Raw genomic sequence first — 16,395 nt, forward strand, 5'->3', positions numbered from 1 at the left:
CTTTCTTTCTTTCTTTCTTTCTTTCTTTCTTTCTTTCTTTCTTTCTTTCTTTCTTTCTTTCTTTCTTTCTTTCTTTCTTTCTTTCTCTTTTTCTCTTTTTTTCTTTTTCCTTTTCTTTCTTTTTCTTTCTTTTTCTTTATTTCTTTCTTTTCCTTTTTTTTTTCTTTTTTTTTGATAATATGGATTGATGGTCTTAATCTTGTGTGCTTAAAACATCTTAAATGACATCATATTATGTTTTTACACCATTGTTGTAATACAAATGACATATTGTTTATGTTGGTATTATTCTTATTGCCCACTACGGTTAGACCGATATGTACATGGGTTGTGTGTATGTTTTGTGTTTACTGCTCTTATAAAAAAAATGTCAATAAAAAAACATCTTATTTAAAAAAAAATCGTTAAAAAAAGCAACATAGTGCAAGAGGCTTAGTTGCAAAAATGTTGAGGTCAATACTTTATTCTGTCTACGCATTTCACAGAACAAACAGCTTCGTCAGGACCTTTTGAAGCCTCACAGATATTGTTGTTGAAGCATTTTTGTACTGTGAAAACAAATAAACCATAAACATAATGCATTCAGTTTTCAAATAATATATACTGTACTATATATGATAAAAGTCTAATGGTGACCACACATGCTTTAATTTTTTTCTAATTATTGAGCGAGTTGATCAAACCGATTGAATCTGAATAGCTATAACTTCCCTTATGTTCAACTTAGCCCTAGGCAGGATGGGAAATTAGCGATTGTTTTTCATTGAAAAAATATTCTTTGTTCATGGATCAGATTGTATTTTGATCGCTCAGATTACGAAATGGTGGACACAGAGAAATGCGTTTGAGAATTTACAATAGTAAGTTATGATCATATCTTCTTAGCTATCGATTGAAATCCACTTCCTCGTGTGTGGTATATGGATGGAATGGGTTGCCCGCTATAGATGGATTATTCCTATCAGGTCAAAATTGATCAGAACCCGATCTGACCCAAATCAACCTATTCAGTGCCGGACTTTCCACAGGTAAAGCAAAGTCAAGCTATTGACCCCTTTTAAAGCCAAAGTGGTAGCAATAAGGGCTGGTGATGATGATCATTTGAATTATCCAGGGAAGGGGGTATAAGGATAATTGGGAAATCCATTGAGGTGGGGGGAGGTGTATAGTCCTTAAAAGGTTAAAAAAAAACCCTGGTATTGGCTTTTCTGAAGGGTTGTGTTTTTAGGGGGTGCTTGAAAGCTTCATGATTAGGGGGAGGGGCAACATCATTTAAGTCTAGCTCGTTGCTCTACCAAGTACATAGATAGGATATGTGCTTTGTGTGAATCTTTAGTGCATGATGGACCTCCAATACTAAGATGTCTTGCCCGCTACAATTTAGGATCATGTAATGAAACTAGAATATTTATTTAAATGTGGGTGACATGTTTTGCTACATAACTAAATATGATCTTTGTTGACCCCCACATTGTGGGGTTTCCCCATTGGACAGTCCCATGTGACTCATCGCTGTAGTATATTAGTGTGCTGCTTTAGTCAGGAATCTGCACTTGTCAGAGGTGAGTCTCCGAGTGTAATGATCGAGCGTGTGTGCGTGTATGTAGTAAGGGAGGGGTGACTGTGTATAGGAAATAAAACTGAAAGGAGATTCTGTGTCAGTCTCTGGAGTTATGTCATTGCTGCAACATCTTCAGAGCTCATTTGTGAGAATGTGTGTGACACCTAGTGGTGCAATGGGGCACTCAATCAGTTTTTTTTTCTTTGCCAGACCCTATAGACCCCTGAAAAGAAGAGACATTTAAAAATAGCAAAAAGAAATATGCAATCCTCTGGGCTAAAGGTAAGCAAATCTGATTTATTTTGATCACTAGATACTTATTACTGCAATTTTCTCCTTTCTCATGGTGGAAAGATTTTTTTTTTTCTTTTGCTACATTATCCAGCTTTTTACCTTTGCCAGAATGTTATATTTAAATGTTTGTGTTCATCGGGGGTCCCTTCTCCTGTACGTTACTGCTTCCTACTGCTCTTCTAATGGAGATCGCTGCTCCCTATTTTTACTGCAGTTCACTGCTCCCTAATCCCTACTCCACGCAGATTACTGCTCCCTTCTCTTCTGCTGCAGATCACTGCTCCATCCTCTTCTTCTACTGCAGATCACTGCTCCCTACTTCTACTGCAGATCACTGCTCCCTAATCCCTACTCCACGCAGATTACTGCTCTCTTCTCTTCTACTGCAGATCACTGCTCCCTTCTCTTCTTCTTCTTCTACTGCAGATCACTGCTCCCTACTTCTACTGCAGATCACTGCTCCCTTCTCTTCTTCTACTGCAGATCACTGCTCCCTACTTCTACTGCATATCACTGCTCCCTACTTCTACTGCAGATCACTGCTCCCTTCTCTTCTACTGCAGATCACTGCTCCCTTCTCTTCTTCTACTGCATATCACCGCTCCCTACTTCTAATGCAGATCACTGCTCCCTTCTCTTCTACTGCAGATCACTGCTCCCTACTTCTACTGCAGATCACTGCTCCCTTCTCTTCTTCTACTGCAGATCACTGCTCCCTTCTCTTCTTCTACTGCAGATCACTGCTCCCTACTTCTACTGCAGATCACTGCTCCCTTCTCTTCTTCTACTGCAGATCACTGCTCCCTACTTCTACTGCAGATCACTGCTCCCTTCTCTTCTTCTACTGCAGATCACTGCTCCCTACTTCTACTGCAGATCACTGCTCCCTTCTCTTCTTCTACTGCAGATCACTGCTCCCTTCTCTTCTTCTACTGCAGATCACTGCTCCCTTCTCTTCTTCTACTGCAGATCACTGCTCTCTACTCATCTTCTGCTTCAGGTCATTGCTCCCCACTCCCTTTTGTTCTGCAAATCAATGCAATGCCCCTACTGTAGATCACTGATCCCTTATCCTCTTCTTCTGCCAATCACTGCACTCTGCTTCTATTGTAGATTACTGCTTTCTACGTTTCTCCTGCAGATCACTGCTCCCCAACCCTACTGCAGATCACTGCTCTTTACTCCACATTCTACTGCAGATCACTGCACCATACTGCTCTACTACTGATCAATGCACCCTGCTCCTACCTTAGATCACTTCTCCCTACTCTTCTATTGCAGTCTACTACTGCTACTGCACACTATTGTACTCTACTCCTCTTTTAAAGCAGTAAGTACTCCTCTTCTACTGCAGAATAATGCTTTCTGCTCCTACTGCAGATAACTGCTTTCTTCTCCACTTCTCATGCTTATTACTCTTACATCTGTTCTAATTCATATCACTGCTCCCTACAACTCTTCTAATTCATATCACCACTCTGTACTCCCTTCTACTACAGATCACTGCCGCCTATTCTTCTTCTCCTGCAGATCCCCACATCCCACTCTTCTTCTACTGCAGACCATGGATTGCTGCGCTTCTATTACTGCAGATTTTTGGTCCTTTCTCCTACTGCAGATCTCTGCTCCCTATTCTTCTTCTCTTGCAGACCACCACTTCCTAATTCTGCTGCAGATCATTGGTCCCCAGTCCTCTTTTGCTGCAGACCACTGCTTCTTACTCTTCTTCTGTAGACCACTGCTTCTTAATAATAATATTAATAATAATAATAATACATTTTATTTATAATGCCCTTTTCATCAAAATATCTCAAAGGGCTACAGGTTAAAACAAAATGAGCAATTTATATAGTGAAACAAAAAAAACTAAAAAGGGCCAAATGCTTTGCTAAAAAGAAATGTCTTAAGACTTTTTTTAAAACAATCAATAGATTGAGGAGCCCTTAAGGTGTCAGGTAGGGCATTAACTTCTTACCCATCTTCTGTAGACCACAGCTTCTTACCCTTCTTCTGTAGACCTCCACTTCTCACCCTTCTTCTGTAGACTGCCGCTTCATACTTTTTTTCTGTAGACCGCCACTTCTTACCCTTCTTCCTTAGACCACCCGCTTCTTACTTTTCTTCTGTAGACTGACGCTTCATACCCCTCTTCTGTAGACCGCTGCTTCTTACCCTTCTTCTGTAGACCATCACTTCTCACCCTTCTTCTGTAGACTGCCGCTTCATACCCTTCTTCTGTAGACCACTGCTTCTTACCCTTCTTCTGTAGACCACCGCTTCTTAACCTTCTTCTGTAGACCACCGCTTCTTAACCTTCTTCTGTAGACCACCGCTTCTTATCCTTCTTCTGTAGACCACAGCTTCTTACCCTTCTTCTGTAGACCTCCGCATTTTGCCCTTCTTCTGTAGACCACCGCTTCCTACCCTTCTTCTGTAGACCTCCGCTTCTTACCCATCTTCTGTAGACTGCCGCTTCTTACTCTTCTTCTTTAGACCACCGCTTCTTACCCACCTTCTGTAGACCACAGCTTCTTACCCATCTTCTGTAGACTGTCGCTTCTTACTCTTTTTCTGTAGACCACCACTTCTTACCCTTCTTCTGTAGATCACCCATAAATGTTTTGTGAAAGTTACTGACGTGTAGCCTTATAACTCCCCCAGTAATGTTTTACTTTGGCAGATAACACCTCTGTAGGTACTAAAAAAATATAGATATAATAAACACAACACAACAGATGTAAGCAGTAATTTTGTTTTGAATACAGTAAGATCACACAGGCAGATTTTCTGATATTAATTTAAAAACAATTATACCACTTATTATACCACATATTATGGTATGTACAAAAACAAAATTCATTTGGGCTCCTAACTTCCTGCATACTCAGAACCAGTAAAAACTGAACACTTCAGTGCTCAGAAGGATGCAAATTCCATAGCCACTGTGCAACTCGGGCTGGATAATGGTAGCGGTTAGACATGTGCGGTTCGTTTGTTCTGAATTAACATTTGGACAAATTTTTCGTTATTCGGCGATTCGGATATATATCCCAATACCCGAATTACAATATAAACAAGTTTTACCGAATGCTCCGAATAACGTAACGAAATTCGGGCTGAAATTCAAATCGAATTTTACATTGAACTCCAGTCGAATTCTTACTACATATATTGCTGAAATCAAAGACTTTGTGTGTTATTAGAGTACCATTTAGAAATAATGCTGTTTTTGTTAAGCCAAGGGTTAATTTAAAAAGTCATTGTAATCATTTGATGAAGATTTTTCTTTTGTTTGTTCACTTTGCTGCATTTGAATCGAAAACAATATAACATTTTTGTTTCGACCGATTCTAAAATTTTTCGATTTGATCGTTTCGAATCAAACAAATCTGAAAATTCGAAGAACAATAAAAAATTCCAAATACGAATTCCGAAAACGAATTGCACGAATCAAACGAATTTATCTAAACAATATAACTAGATTAACGAATCAAAACGAAACAAAACAAATTTTTTCATTATGCACATGTCTAGTAGCGGTACTGAGCAAACAAACAGAAGGGCACAAACGCCTTGTGCAATTATCTCAAGCACTTTATTAAAAGATCCAAAAAATACTCACAAACCAAAAATGGAATAGTAGCCTATGATGATACAGAATCCAGAAGTCCTCACTCCAATCTCATTGGATCACACGAGTGGTAGAAACAACTAACGGGTTTCAGGGGACTGGCCCCCTTCCTCAGACCATTGCTCTGAGGAAGGATGGCAAGTCAACACCATTTGTGTGATCCCGTGAGGTTGCAATGGTAGTGTATCATGATACAGAATCCAGAAGTCCACCCTCCAACCTTATGGGATCACACAATTGGTGGAAACAACCGACACGTTTCCGGAGACTGGCCCCCTTCCTCAGAGCAATGGTCTTTGGAAGGAATGGGATAACAGGATATGCATATTAGTGTACACAAAACACACACTGAAATAATCACAGTTAATAAATGTGGAAAGGGGTAGAAGGGGTGTTTTTTGTACCCTTGGCTATGCATATCCTGTTATCCCATACAGATATGATCCTCCTGATGAAGCGGTAGAACCCCGCAAAACATGTAGAAGAACACATGTCCCACGAGGACCTACTATACCTCTTGTCTCCACCTTTTGGAGTACATTAAGTATTACACACATGTATAGACATTCTTGTGGTATGAACATTGTGAATGATGTTCACCTATATTTGGATATCCAGTTTTTATCCGTTTGTACAAATAAAACATTCTTATTTTACGTAATTGTGTATTCTGTCCAATTGGTACCGAGATAGTCCATTCCCTTGTTCCTTGGAGACCAGTGTGGGGAACTGTCTCCACCCCAAGAAATGTGTATTGGCAAGATCAACAGGTGAAAATGAAAACGCAAAAATAGGAACGCAGCCACAACATTTAAGGATTTGTATGCTGCAAAATATTACATTTCATTCTTACAGTTCTTGGGTTTGGATACACTTTTAAGCAGTTTCCTTTACCCTTTCACCAAAAAAAGGGGTCACAATGGTTTACTCTTTGTATAGTAGGTGGGTATAAACCCATCTCTTGCTAGCATCCCCTACTTGGCAATGGAGATGCCATAGAACCCAAAACTCTTTTTTTTTGTGGGGCAGCATTCTCACCGGATGTACAGTTATAGGTGTAGCAGCCTGCATGCTGCTTAGGAGAGGGTCCCAAAGTACTATTTACCGCATGCACACTTTTCTGCAGGAACAATTGCTGAGTAATAAGAGCTATCCACGTGCTTGGAGTAGGAAAAAAGTTAAAGTGAAGTCACAATATCCACATGCTTTTTCGCCTACTACTAAAAGAGCTTTGCAAATTAAAATAGAACAGGAACAAAGTCATGCGTCAGTAGCTCTTCCAACCTTTGAGAGATTGAGCAACATTATCGCATGTCATAATGTCACTTGTTTGTAAGTTAACATTAAGCAATATAGGGCATATGTCACCATTACCTAAACTTACCTGGAAAAGTGTTCTTTGTTTACTCAGCTTCTTCACGTGACTTCCAACGTAGCCAATCTTTGTGGCTGGCAAGGCTTAAGGTTTATTTCTGTCACAATGTTGTATTCTTGTGTTTTTTTTGTCAGCCAGGAGCTTTCTTGTAGTTAGGTGTCATTTAAGAATGCAGAGACACTATTCATTTTTGTCAGACTTTTTTATATTTTATTTTTTTAGGCTATTTCTCCCTCTGTTTTCATTTGCTGATCTGGCCAGTAACACACCTCCTGTATTAACAATAATGGAATGTGTGATTGCGCTGCCTCAATAATATGGTGAGGCTATAACTGAAAAGTGACTATAAATGCTTATATAGGTAAACGTATCATAAAGAGCCAGTGCAAAACAAATCCCTGAACAAATACAAAAGTAATACTAAAAAAGTCCAATACAATAAAATATGAATAATAATGCCCTGTACACACGGGTGGACTTTTTGGCAACAAAGGTAAACAAATAGTTGCCCTAGCGTCGGTTTTCTTCCTTTGGACTAGCATACAGACAAGCTGATTTCTCGATAGGAACTGGGTCCGGCGGAGTTCCGACGTAAAGATTTGAAACATGTTCTAAATCTAAAGTCCGTCAGATTTTCAACAGAAACAGTCCACTGAAGGTCCGATGAAGCCCACACATGGTCGGATTGTCCGCCGGATTCGTTCCGTCGGACCGGTCCGGTCGAAAAGTCTGCTCGCGTGTACAGGGCATAAGGCTTCTTATAAGTTGTTCAATACAGAAAGTCTCTATTTCATATAGTGCTTCATAGAGAGGACACCACAGTGTTTCCGCAATTTCCAACTTGTGCTCCTTCCAGCAGCTGAAGTGCAAGCTCACCTTCATTAATAGACCCCAATGGGGTCAATCAAGCATGAAAGCAGGTCAATCCGTTGGACCAAACTCTGATGTGCAGGTTCCCTTAGAACCGATGAGATTCTGATGAGAGACGTTTTGGAGAAGGAATCTCAATGGTCCAAAGTTTGGTCCAGCAGATTGACCCGCTTTTATGGCTTATTGACCCCGTTGGGGTCTATAATGAAGGTGAGCTTGCACTTCACCTGCTGGAAGGAGCACAAGTTGGAAATTGAAGAAACACTGTGGTGTCACCTCTATGAAGCACTACAGTATCTCACAAAAGTGAGTACATCCCCCACACATTTTTGCAAATATTTTATATCTTTTCATGTGACAACACTGAAGAAATGACACTTTGCTATAATGTAAAGTAGTGAGTGTACAACTTGTATAACAGTGTAAATTTGCTGTCCCCTCAAAGTTGATGGACTGGCCAAGCATATCTCCAGACCTAAACCCTATTGAGCATCTGTTGGGCATCCTCAAGCGGAAGGTGGAGGAGCGCAAGGTCTCTAACATCCACCAGCTCCGTGATGTCATCATGGAGAAGTGGAAGAGGACGCCAGTGACAACCTGTGAAGCTCTGGTGAACTCCATGCCCAAGAGGGTTAAGGCAGTGCTGGAAAATAATGGCGGCCACACAAAATACTGACATTTTGGGCCCAATTTGGACATTTTCACTTAGGGGTGTACTCACTTTTGTTGCCAGCGGTTTAGACATTAATGGCTGTGTGTTGAGTTATTTTGAGGGGACAGCAAATTTACACTGTTATACAAGCTGTACACTCACTACTTTACATTGTAGCAAAGTGTAATTTCTTCAGTGTTGTCACATGAAAAGATAGAAGAAAATATTTGCAAAAAATGTGAGGACGGTGTACTCACTTTTGTGAGATACTGTGTATGAAATAGAGACTTTCTGTATCGCACAACTTATAAGAAGCCTTATTATTCACATTTTATTGTATTGGACTTTTTGGTATTACTTTTCTATACGCTCAAGGATTTATTTTGCACTGGCACTTTATCTTTATGATATGTTTAACTATATAGTCATTTTATAGTCACTTTTCAGTTATCATCTCACCATATTATTGAAGCAGCCCAATCACATATTTCATTATTGTTTGTACTGTGGATGTGGGAACATATTTGGTGATTGCAGCAGCTGTAATTTGTACATATTGTTGTCACTAGGTGGCAGCACGCTACTACCTTTTTTTAAACCTCCTGTATTAGAGCGCCTCCACTCGAAAGGCGCAACAGAGACACTTTTGGACAGCAGCATTGTGAGTCTGAGAGGAGGAGAGTGTTAGATGCACACACAGATTTAGATGCACTGCCAAACTTAAGCTCACACTTTATAAACAGTTTAAAGGGTAACTCCACTTTCACAGGAAACACAATATAGCAAATAAAAAAAAAAAAAAAATATATATATATATATATATATATATATATATATATATATATATATATATATATATATATAGTGTATACAATTGCTACACAAGTCACATTGTAATTGAAAAGTATACAATTGCTACACAAGTCACATTGTAATTGAAAGTTATTGAAAATTACTTTTCCTTGGCAATCTGCCGCCGCTGTAATTATGTAAATGCAATAATATCCAAATTTTGGGTTGTCCCCAAAAAAGTAATAGAGGGGGACATCTTCCAATGGAGACACTAGTTCTAGTGACCTGGGGGTCCCCAAGGAATTCCTTTAGTTTGCAGAGATTTTCCTCTCACTTCCTGTTTGGCTATGGAACAGGAAGTGAAGGGAAATCTCCCCAATGGGACACAGATGATGGAGGAAAAAATCTCACAGGGGTTATAACCCTCCCTTACTCTGTCCAAAATGAAAATAAAAAAAAGGTTTGCCTATAGTTGTACTTTAAAGTGGTCTGTTTTTTTGTTTTTTTATATATATGCTCCTGCTGAAATTATTTGGGATAAACTCGTTGATTGTTTTTTGTCTTCTTGTTTTTCAGCTGTCTTTGGCCCTGTTTCTCCTAGTCCTGGAAGGGACCTGCACATTTACCCCAACCTACAAGTGGACAGACCAGGAGACTGGGGAAGACATCACATGCCAGCAGTGCCCCCGAGGGACCTTTGTGGCCAAACACTGCACATCCACGAGTAGGACGGACTGCCAACCTTGCCCAGAGCATCATTACACTGCCTACTGGAATTATGTGGAAAAATGCCGCTTTTGTAACGTTATTTGCGAGGACAGGGAACAGGTCAAACATGAGTGCAATGCCACCCATAATAGAGTCTGCGAGTGCAAGCCGGGCTTCCGCTGGCACTCTCATTACTGCGTCAAGGACTGCAGAAAATTGACAGTTATTGGTAAGTTATGACTATACTGTGTGTTTACGGGGCTACAGGAGCAGCATCAATCAGGAAACAGCTGTTATTATGCAGAAAATGTCTCAGCCTCCTTGAATTTTTTTTTTTTCATAATCCCTTCCAGACAGTTTAATTGTCTTGAAGGGATTATTCATTGTAGGCAGGTCTATGCCTCTCATTTTATGATTCCATACTGGGCAGTTTCATTCTTTGAAAGCCACAGGGTTATGCTCTCTCCCTCGGATGGTCAACTGTGTCCAGCTTAAGCGTTTGGTCCAGTTTTCAAGGTCTAAATTGTGGTGGTCAACCATGCCCTGAAAAGGGTTTGGTCCTGAAAAGCTGGCCAGGTCTCTGGTATAGCTTCATTGGGCCACCGGAAAAGAAAAGACTGAGTGTAGTAAATTGGTTCATGGGGGTAAAAACCAAAGAGAGTGGTTCCACAAGTATGAAGAGAGGAGATAAAAGATGACTTACATCTACTGAGGCTGTGGTCACCCAAATGGGTAGGAAACACACAACCTTCCAAGGTGGAGAAAACCATGCAGGATCAAGGTGGACGCTCTCTATGCCTTGGAGGTTTCCATCCTTGATTCTTTGTGGGATTTTCAGGAAGGTATAAGGAATCAGTAAGTGCAAGAGAAGTCTGCGAAAAAAAAAAAAGGCCTGTTGGTAGTCCAATTGGCAGAGGCGCCCAAAGTTGTATTTCTAAGATTGAGTAGGAGTCATCTATTTTATTGAAACCTCAAATTCCTTTATTTCACAGACTCCTCTTGCACCCACTAGTCCAATTTTTGTTGTCAGCTGGAAAGAATACTGAACAGTTTCTGTTGGCCACCAGAACTATTAATATTCTATGGTGGTAGTTCTAGTATTCCCCAGTTTCGCCCAGAAATACTCGCCCATTTTTTTGCATTTAGTAGATATAATACCTTTCTATTGTCTAGTTGCAGTATATGGGTTAATCCTTGGAGTCCAATTGAAAGTGTATTTACTAATAGTTACATTCAGTTGGGCTTGTTCTGTAATGCTTGCTGAAGGCGTTTTGATACTCCTCCAACAGTTTTGTAAATTCTAATGAGTATTAGGAACATTCCCCGATACTTAAAGCCACACAGGTAACTCTATTGTGTTAATCCAAAATGCATTACAACACATTGGCTAAGTATAAGATTGGAGGTGTCAAAATTTGTGAAACAACCTTTTACATATTCCAATTCCCATTGTATCTGGGACAGGTGTTAATAGTCTGAGTGGCACCACTAAAAGAGTGCATTTGTTATGAAATTGCCAGGGGATACAAAGATCTGGATAAATGGGAACCTTCGTGATCTGCCACCACTGAGGTGTAATCAATGACTCCCTTTTGGTGTGAGTAACTTAAAGGGTTAGTTCACCTTTACAGAAAAAATAAACCGTACACCATCCCCACCACCCTTGGTTCCCGCTATACTTACCTCTGAGGTTGTTGAGCTGTCAGTGCCCTTGCAGCCGGTTTAGTGGTGCAGGGATTTAAAATCCCCGCTCCTCTCTGTACAGCACTTCTGGGATGGATCATAGTGATTCTGATTGGTCAGCGCCTGCACAGTGAATTGCTCTGATCCATTGTGGAACCACTGCACACAGAAGAGGAAGAAGAAAATCCTCAGACGGGCTGTGGGGGCACTGACAGCTTAGCATCTCCAGAGGTAAGTGTAGCGGGGACTAAGGGGGTGGTGAGAGGTGTACTGTGTTCACCTTTTTTATTTTTTCTGTAAAGGTAAACATTTTAACCACTTGCTTACTCTGCACTTAAACCCCCCTCCTGCCCAGACCAATTTTTAACTTTCAGCGCTGATGCACTTTGAATGACAATTGTGCGGTCATACAACACTGTACCCAAATTAAAATTTTTATAATTTTTTTTCCACAAATAGAGCTTTCTTTTGGTGGTATTTAATCACCTCTGCGGTTTTTATTTTTTGTTAAAAAAATTTAAAAAGACAGAATTAAAAAAAAAAAAAAAATTAATATTTTGTTATAAAATTTTGCAAACGGGTAATTTTTCTCCTTCATTGATGTACGCTGATGAGGCGGCACTGTTGGGCACTGATAGGTGGCAGTGATGGAAATTGATGGGTGGCAGTGATGGGCACTGATGGGTGGCAATAATGGGCACTGATGGGTGGCAATAATGGGCACTGATGGGTGGCAATAATGGGCACTGATGGGTGGCAATAATGGGCACTGATGGGTGGCAATAATGGGCACTGATCGGCACTGGTTGGTTACACTGATAGGCAGCACAGCTAGGTGGCACTGATTGGCACCACTGGTGGGCATTGATAGGTGGCACTTGTGGGCATTGATAGGTGACAATGGCAGGTGGCACTGGCAGGGGGTACTGGTGGGCACAGATGAGGCAGAATTGCCTCTTCCTCTTCGGGACCGATGTCCCTTGCACATAAGCCGGCGATCGGCTTTTTTTTCTCCTCACGCTGTCGCTATATTTACCAACAGTGTCAGTAGAGCAGTGGATGGTGTCAGTGGTTTTTATTTTTATTATTTTACTTTTTACAATTGTATGGTTTGATTTATTTTTTTACCTTTTTTTAGTTTTTAGGAGCCCGTTAGGGGACTTTGGTGAAATATCAGGAGTCTAAACAGGGGGAATCTGCGCCACACAGGGTGTTCAAGGTGTGCCCAGGCACCTATGAGTAGCATGTAGTAATATCTATTAATTGCAAACGGTGTATGATTAGTGAATTGTCCTACTAAAAATTGGCAGTGTGCTCCTGGCCTTGGTGTCTTATAGGAAGTTATAACCTAGAACAGTGATGGTGAACCTTGGCACCCCAGATGTTTTGGAACTACATTTCCCATGATGCTCTTGCACGCTACAGTGTAGTTGAGCATCATGGGAAATGTAGTTCCAAAACATCTGGGGTGCCAAGGTTCACCATCACTGGCCTAGAAGGTTATGTTGAGGTAGGCCAAAAGAAAAACAGAAGCCCGTCCACTAAATCAGTGTGAAGCACTGCAGAGATTTCCTACAACAGACGGTATCCACATGTCACAATTAGTGGTGCATCGAAATGAAAATTCAGCTGCCAAAACTGAAACCGAACATTCAGAATGCACACAATTTTGCGGTACAACCTAATAGTATAGGTGCCAAAACTCTTATGTATAGCCGTTGGCTATTGTAGGCTTGTTGGCCATCGTCAGTGCAGTGCATGTAAATTATGATTATGGAGTAGGGTTTGTGACCAGCAGAAAGGTAAACCCAACAGGTTGTGGTGAGGTGGGACAAAATATTTTTTTTTTTCATAAGAATACATTGTCCAAATTTATTTATTTGGTTATGGATTGGTTACGGCCTGGATTCTTTCAGAAATGAAGATAATATAACGGGATACTAACATTTATAGGTAAAGTTAATCCAGGAAATATTCGATTGCCTCTTGGGGGAAAAGGAAGGAATTATTTCCCCCGCTGGAGCAAATTGGATCATGCTTTGCTAGGGGATGTTGTCCTCCTCTGGATCAGCTGTGGGTATTGGATTGTGTATATAGGATTGTATAATTTTTTCCCCCTTTTTATTGGTTGAACTGGATGGACTTGTGTCTTTTCTTCAACCAGACTATGTAAATATGGGGTCTAGTTGGAGTATATTGGCGAGTCTCTGGTGCCCATTGGAAGTGCATGTCCGCTCTCTGCCTATTAGGTTTGTTACCATTCCGTCACACCCGGGTGGAAGAAAGATCACCCGGAATTTGATGAGGAACTCATATTTTGACCAGTCTGTGCTGTTTGGGGAAAGAATGCTGACTTTCCCCGATGTGAACTGTGAGAAAAACGACAATGTTGACGATTATTTAACCTCTCTCAATTTTTGTTAACAGACGATCCAGAGTGCGATAATGAAGTGATCGAATTTGTCGCACACCAGAATTTTACACTGGAAAACTTCCTCCGGCTTCTGCATACCGTGAGCCAGCAGGACGCTGGCAGAAAGAAGGTCACCCCTAGACAGATCCGCCAACTGCTGAAAACGATAAAAAATGCAGAGCCTGGTCAAGCTCTTCTTCCACAACTGATGAGGATTGTGAAAGCGACCAACATGACCCACTTGGAGAGGGTGCTGAAAAAGAGGTTTATAAATAGCGGAGAAGAGAGGTACATGCTGCCAGATCTTCAATAGTGCTAAGAGTACTGGAAAACATGCCTGTTGTATTGGTCCCGTTTATTGACTATCCAGCAAGATGGCTCGTGCCAACGGTTCAATCTAGGCTGGACCAATGCCAGTAACCAGGAACGCGAGGACCCAGGGGGAAAAAAAAGAAGACTCTGTAGGTAGCAAGATGGCAGTTGCTGCTGGAAAATGTGTGGCAGAAACTTTATACTTTGTGAGTTAAAGTGTAACTCTGGCCAGAATTAAAAATGACAAATAGGATGCGGTCTGTCACCAGCATTGACACAGAAGTTTTTCTATTGCTGATCCCCCCCCTCCTTCCCTTAACATTTGATCCAAAAAATTGTTTCCACTTCCTCGAACAGGGCGACAACATTGTTTGTTCTGTACTAAAATCTCACTGCAACATTGTTACCCTAAAGGACAGGGTAGTTTTGGATGGACTCAGAAAATGGACTTGGAAAAATATACATACTATTTTTATTTTTGGAAAAAACACCACAGGCAGTGTTATATGGTTTCTTTCAACTGTAACTGCCACTTTTGCTGGACAGCTTTGCCTGTTACAGGAAGTGGAAATATTACGTGATCTACTGGTAGGATCAAAAGGCAACAAAACTATAGACACAGGAAACTCACTGTGTCAATACTGGTGACAGACTGCATCATATATATTACATTTATTTATTTTTTATTTTTGTCCATAGTTCTACGTAAAGTAGAACTAAAGGCAAAACTTTTTTTTTTTCAGTTTTGGATAGAGTGGAGAGGGATTAGGACCCCTGTATAGTTTTTTTTTTTGCTGTCTTTTCCCCCCATTAAGGATATTCACCCTCTCTGTTTGTCTTGTTTACCATTATCATGGAAAATGAAAGTAAAAGAAAATGCCAAATTTTGGGTTGTCCCCAAAAGAAGGTGTATAGAGGGGAAATCTTCCAATGGGGACACTAGTTCTGGTGGTCCCCAAAGGCATTTCCTCTCACTTCCTGTTTTGGCTGTGGGACAGGAAGTAAAGGTAGATCTCCCCAATGGGGCACAAATGTAAAAAAAAAAAAAAATAAACCAACAGGGGTTATGTTATACCCTCCTCCTCTATCCAAAATGAAAAAAAAAAAAAAAAAGTTTTGCCTATAGGTTTACTTTAAGGTTTACACCCCAAATCCTCCAACCACACTCCACTTCTACTGATTCATTTCCAGTGGAGTCCTTCATTCTGTTTATCCATTAGGTCTGCTTTTTTACTTTTGTCTTTATTAACTGCCAAGTTCCTAACAGTCGTGCAATATGACACAACGTCAAACATTCTGAATGAGAATAATGATGTATGGGAAAAAAATGGACTCTTTCTTTCTCTGTTCTTGATGAAGATGATGAATGATGAAGATGATGAATGATGAAGAGGATGATGTTGATGATGTTGTTGTGTGTTTTCAGTCATATTTAACTCCACTTTTGTCGATCGGTCAAGACTGTGTCACTGTGTAAGGGATTGTTGAACTGAAACATTTCGCAGGAAATGCTAGTTACAATTTCCCTTTTTTTGTATTAAGTATTAAAAACAAACAGAAGTAAAAAGGATTCACCTCACAATTATTTATTATACCTTTCACCCCGTGTAGTTTGAGAAGAGATATTTTTTAAATTATTTTGCTCTGTAAATTCTGACAAAAAAAGTTATTTTTAAAAAATAAAGAGTCTTTTCTTTTTTTTTATTCTTTTTTCTTATGCCTTTTTATTGGTGGTATTGATGGTGAAAAGCAAAAATAAATCGGGGGTTGTAACCCTTTCCTATTCAAAACTGGAAACAAGTTTTGGCTTTGGATATACTGAAACAATAGTATACACTATATTGTCAAAAGTATTGGGACGCCTGCCTTTACACACACATGAACTTCCCAGTCTTAGTCCGTAGGGTTCAATATAGAATTGGCCCATCCTTTGCCGCTATAACAGCTTCAACTCTTCTGGGAAGGCCGTCCACAAGGTTTAGGAGTGTGTCTATGGGAATGTTTGACCATTCTTCCAGAAGCACATTTGTGAGGTCAGGCACTGATGTCGGACGAGAAGGTCTGGCTCGCAGTCTCCGCTCTAATTCATCCCAAAGGTGTTCTA

At 40.4% G+C, this 16,395-nt stretch overlaps 1 protein-coding gene across 1 annotated transcript; it reads left to right on the forward strand.

Moving 5' to 3' along the window:
• The first annotated feature begins 1,600 nt into the window (after window positions 1-1,600).
• Window positions 1,601-15,995, forward strand: TNFRSF6B (TNF receptor superfamily member 6b). Its single transcript, XM_073607373.1, has 3 exons — window positions 1,601-1,843; window positions 9,752-10,112; window positions 13,994-15,995. Exons 1-3 carry the CDS (start codon window positions 1,823-1,825, stop codon window positions 14,290-14,292), a joined length of 681 nt encoding a protein of 226 aa, XP_073463474.1. The 5' UTR covers window positions 1,601-1,822; the 3' UTR covers window positions 14,293-15,995.
• Window positions 15,996-16,395: the final 400 nt, after the last annotated feature.

The sequence above is a fragment of the Aquarana catesbeiana genome, linkage group LG12, assembly GCF_042186555.1.
Source record: "Aquarana catesbeiana isolate 2022-GZ linkage group LG12, ASM4218655v1, whole genome shotgun sequence".
In the NCBI taxonomy this organism is placed as follows: Eukaryota; Metazoa; Chordata; class Amphibia; order Anura; family Ranidae; genus Aquarana; species Aquarana catesbeiana.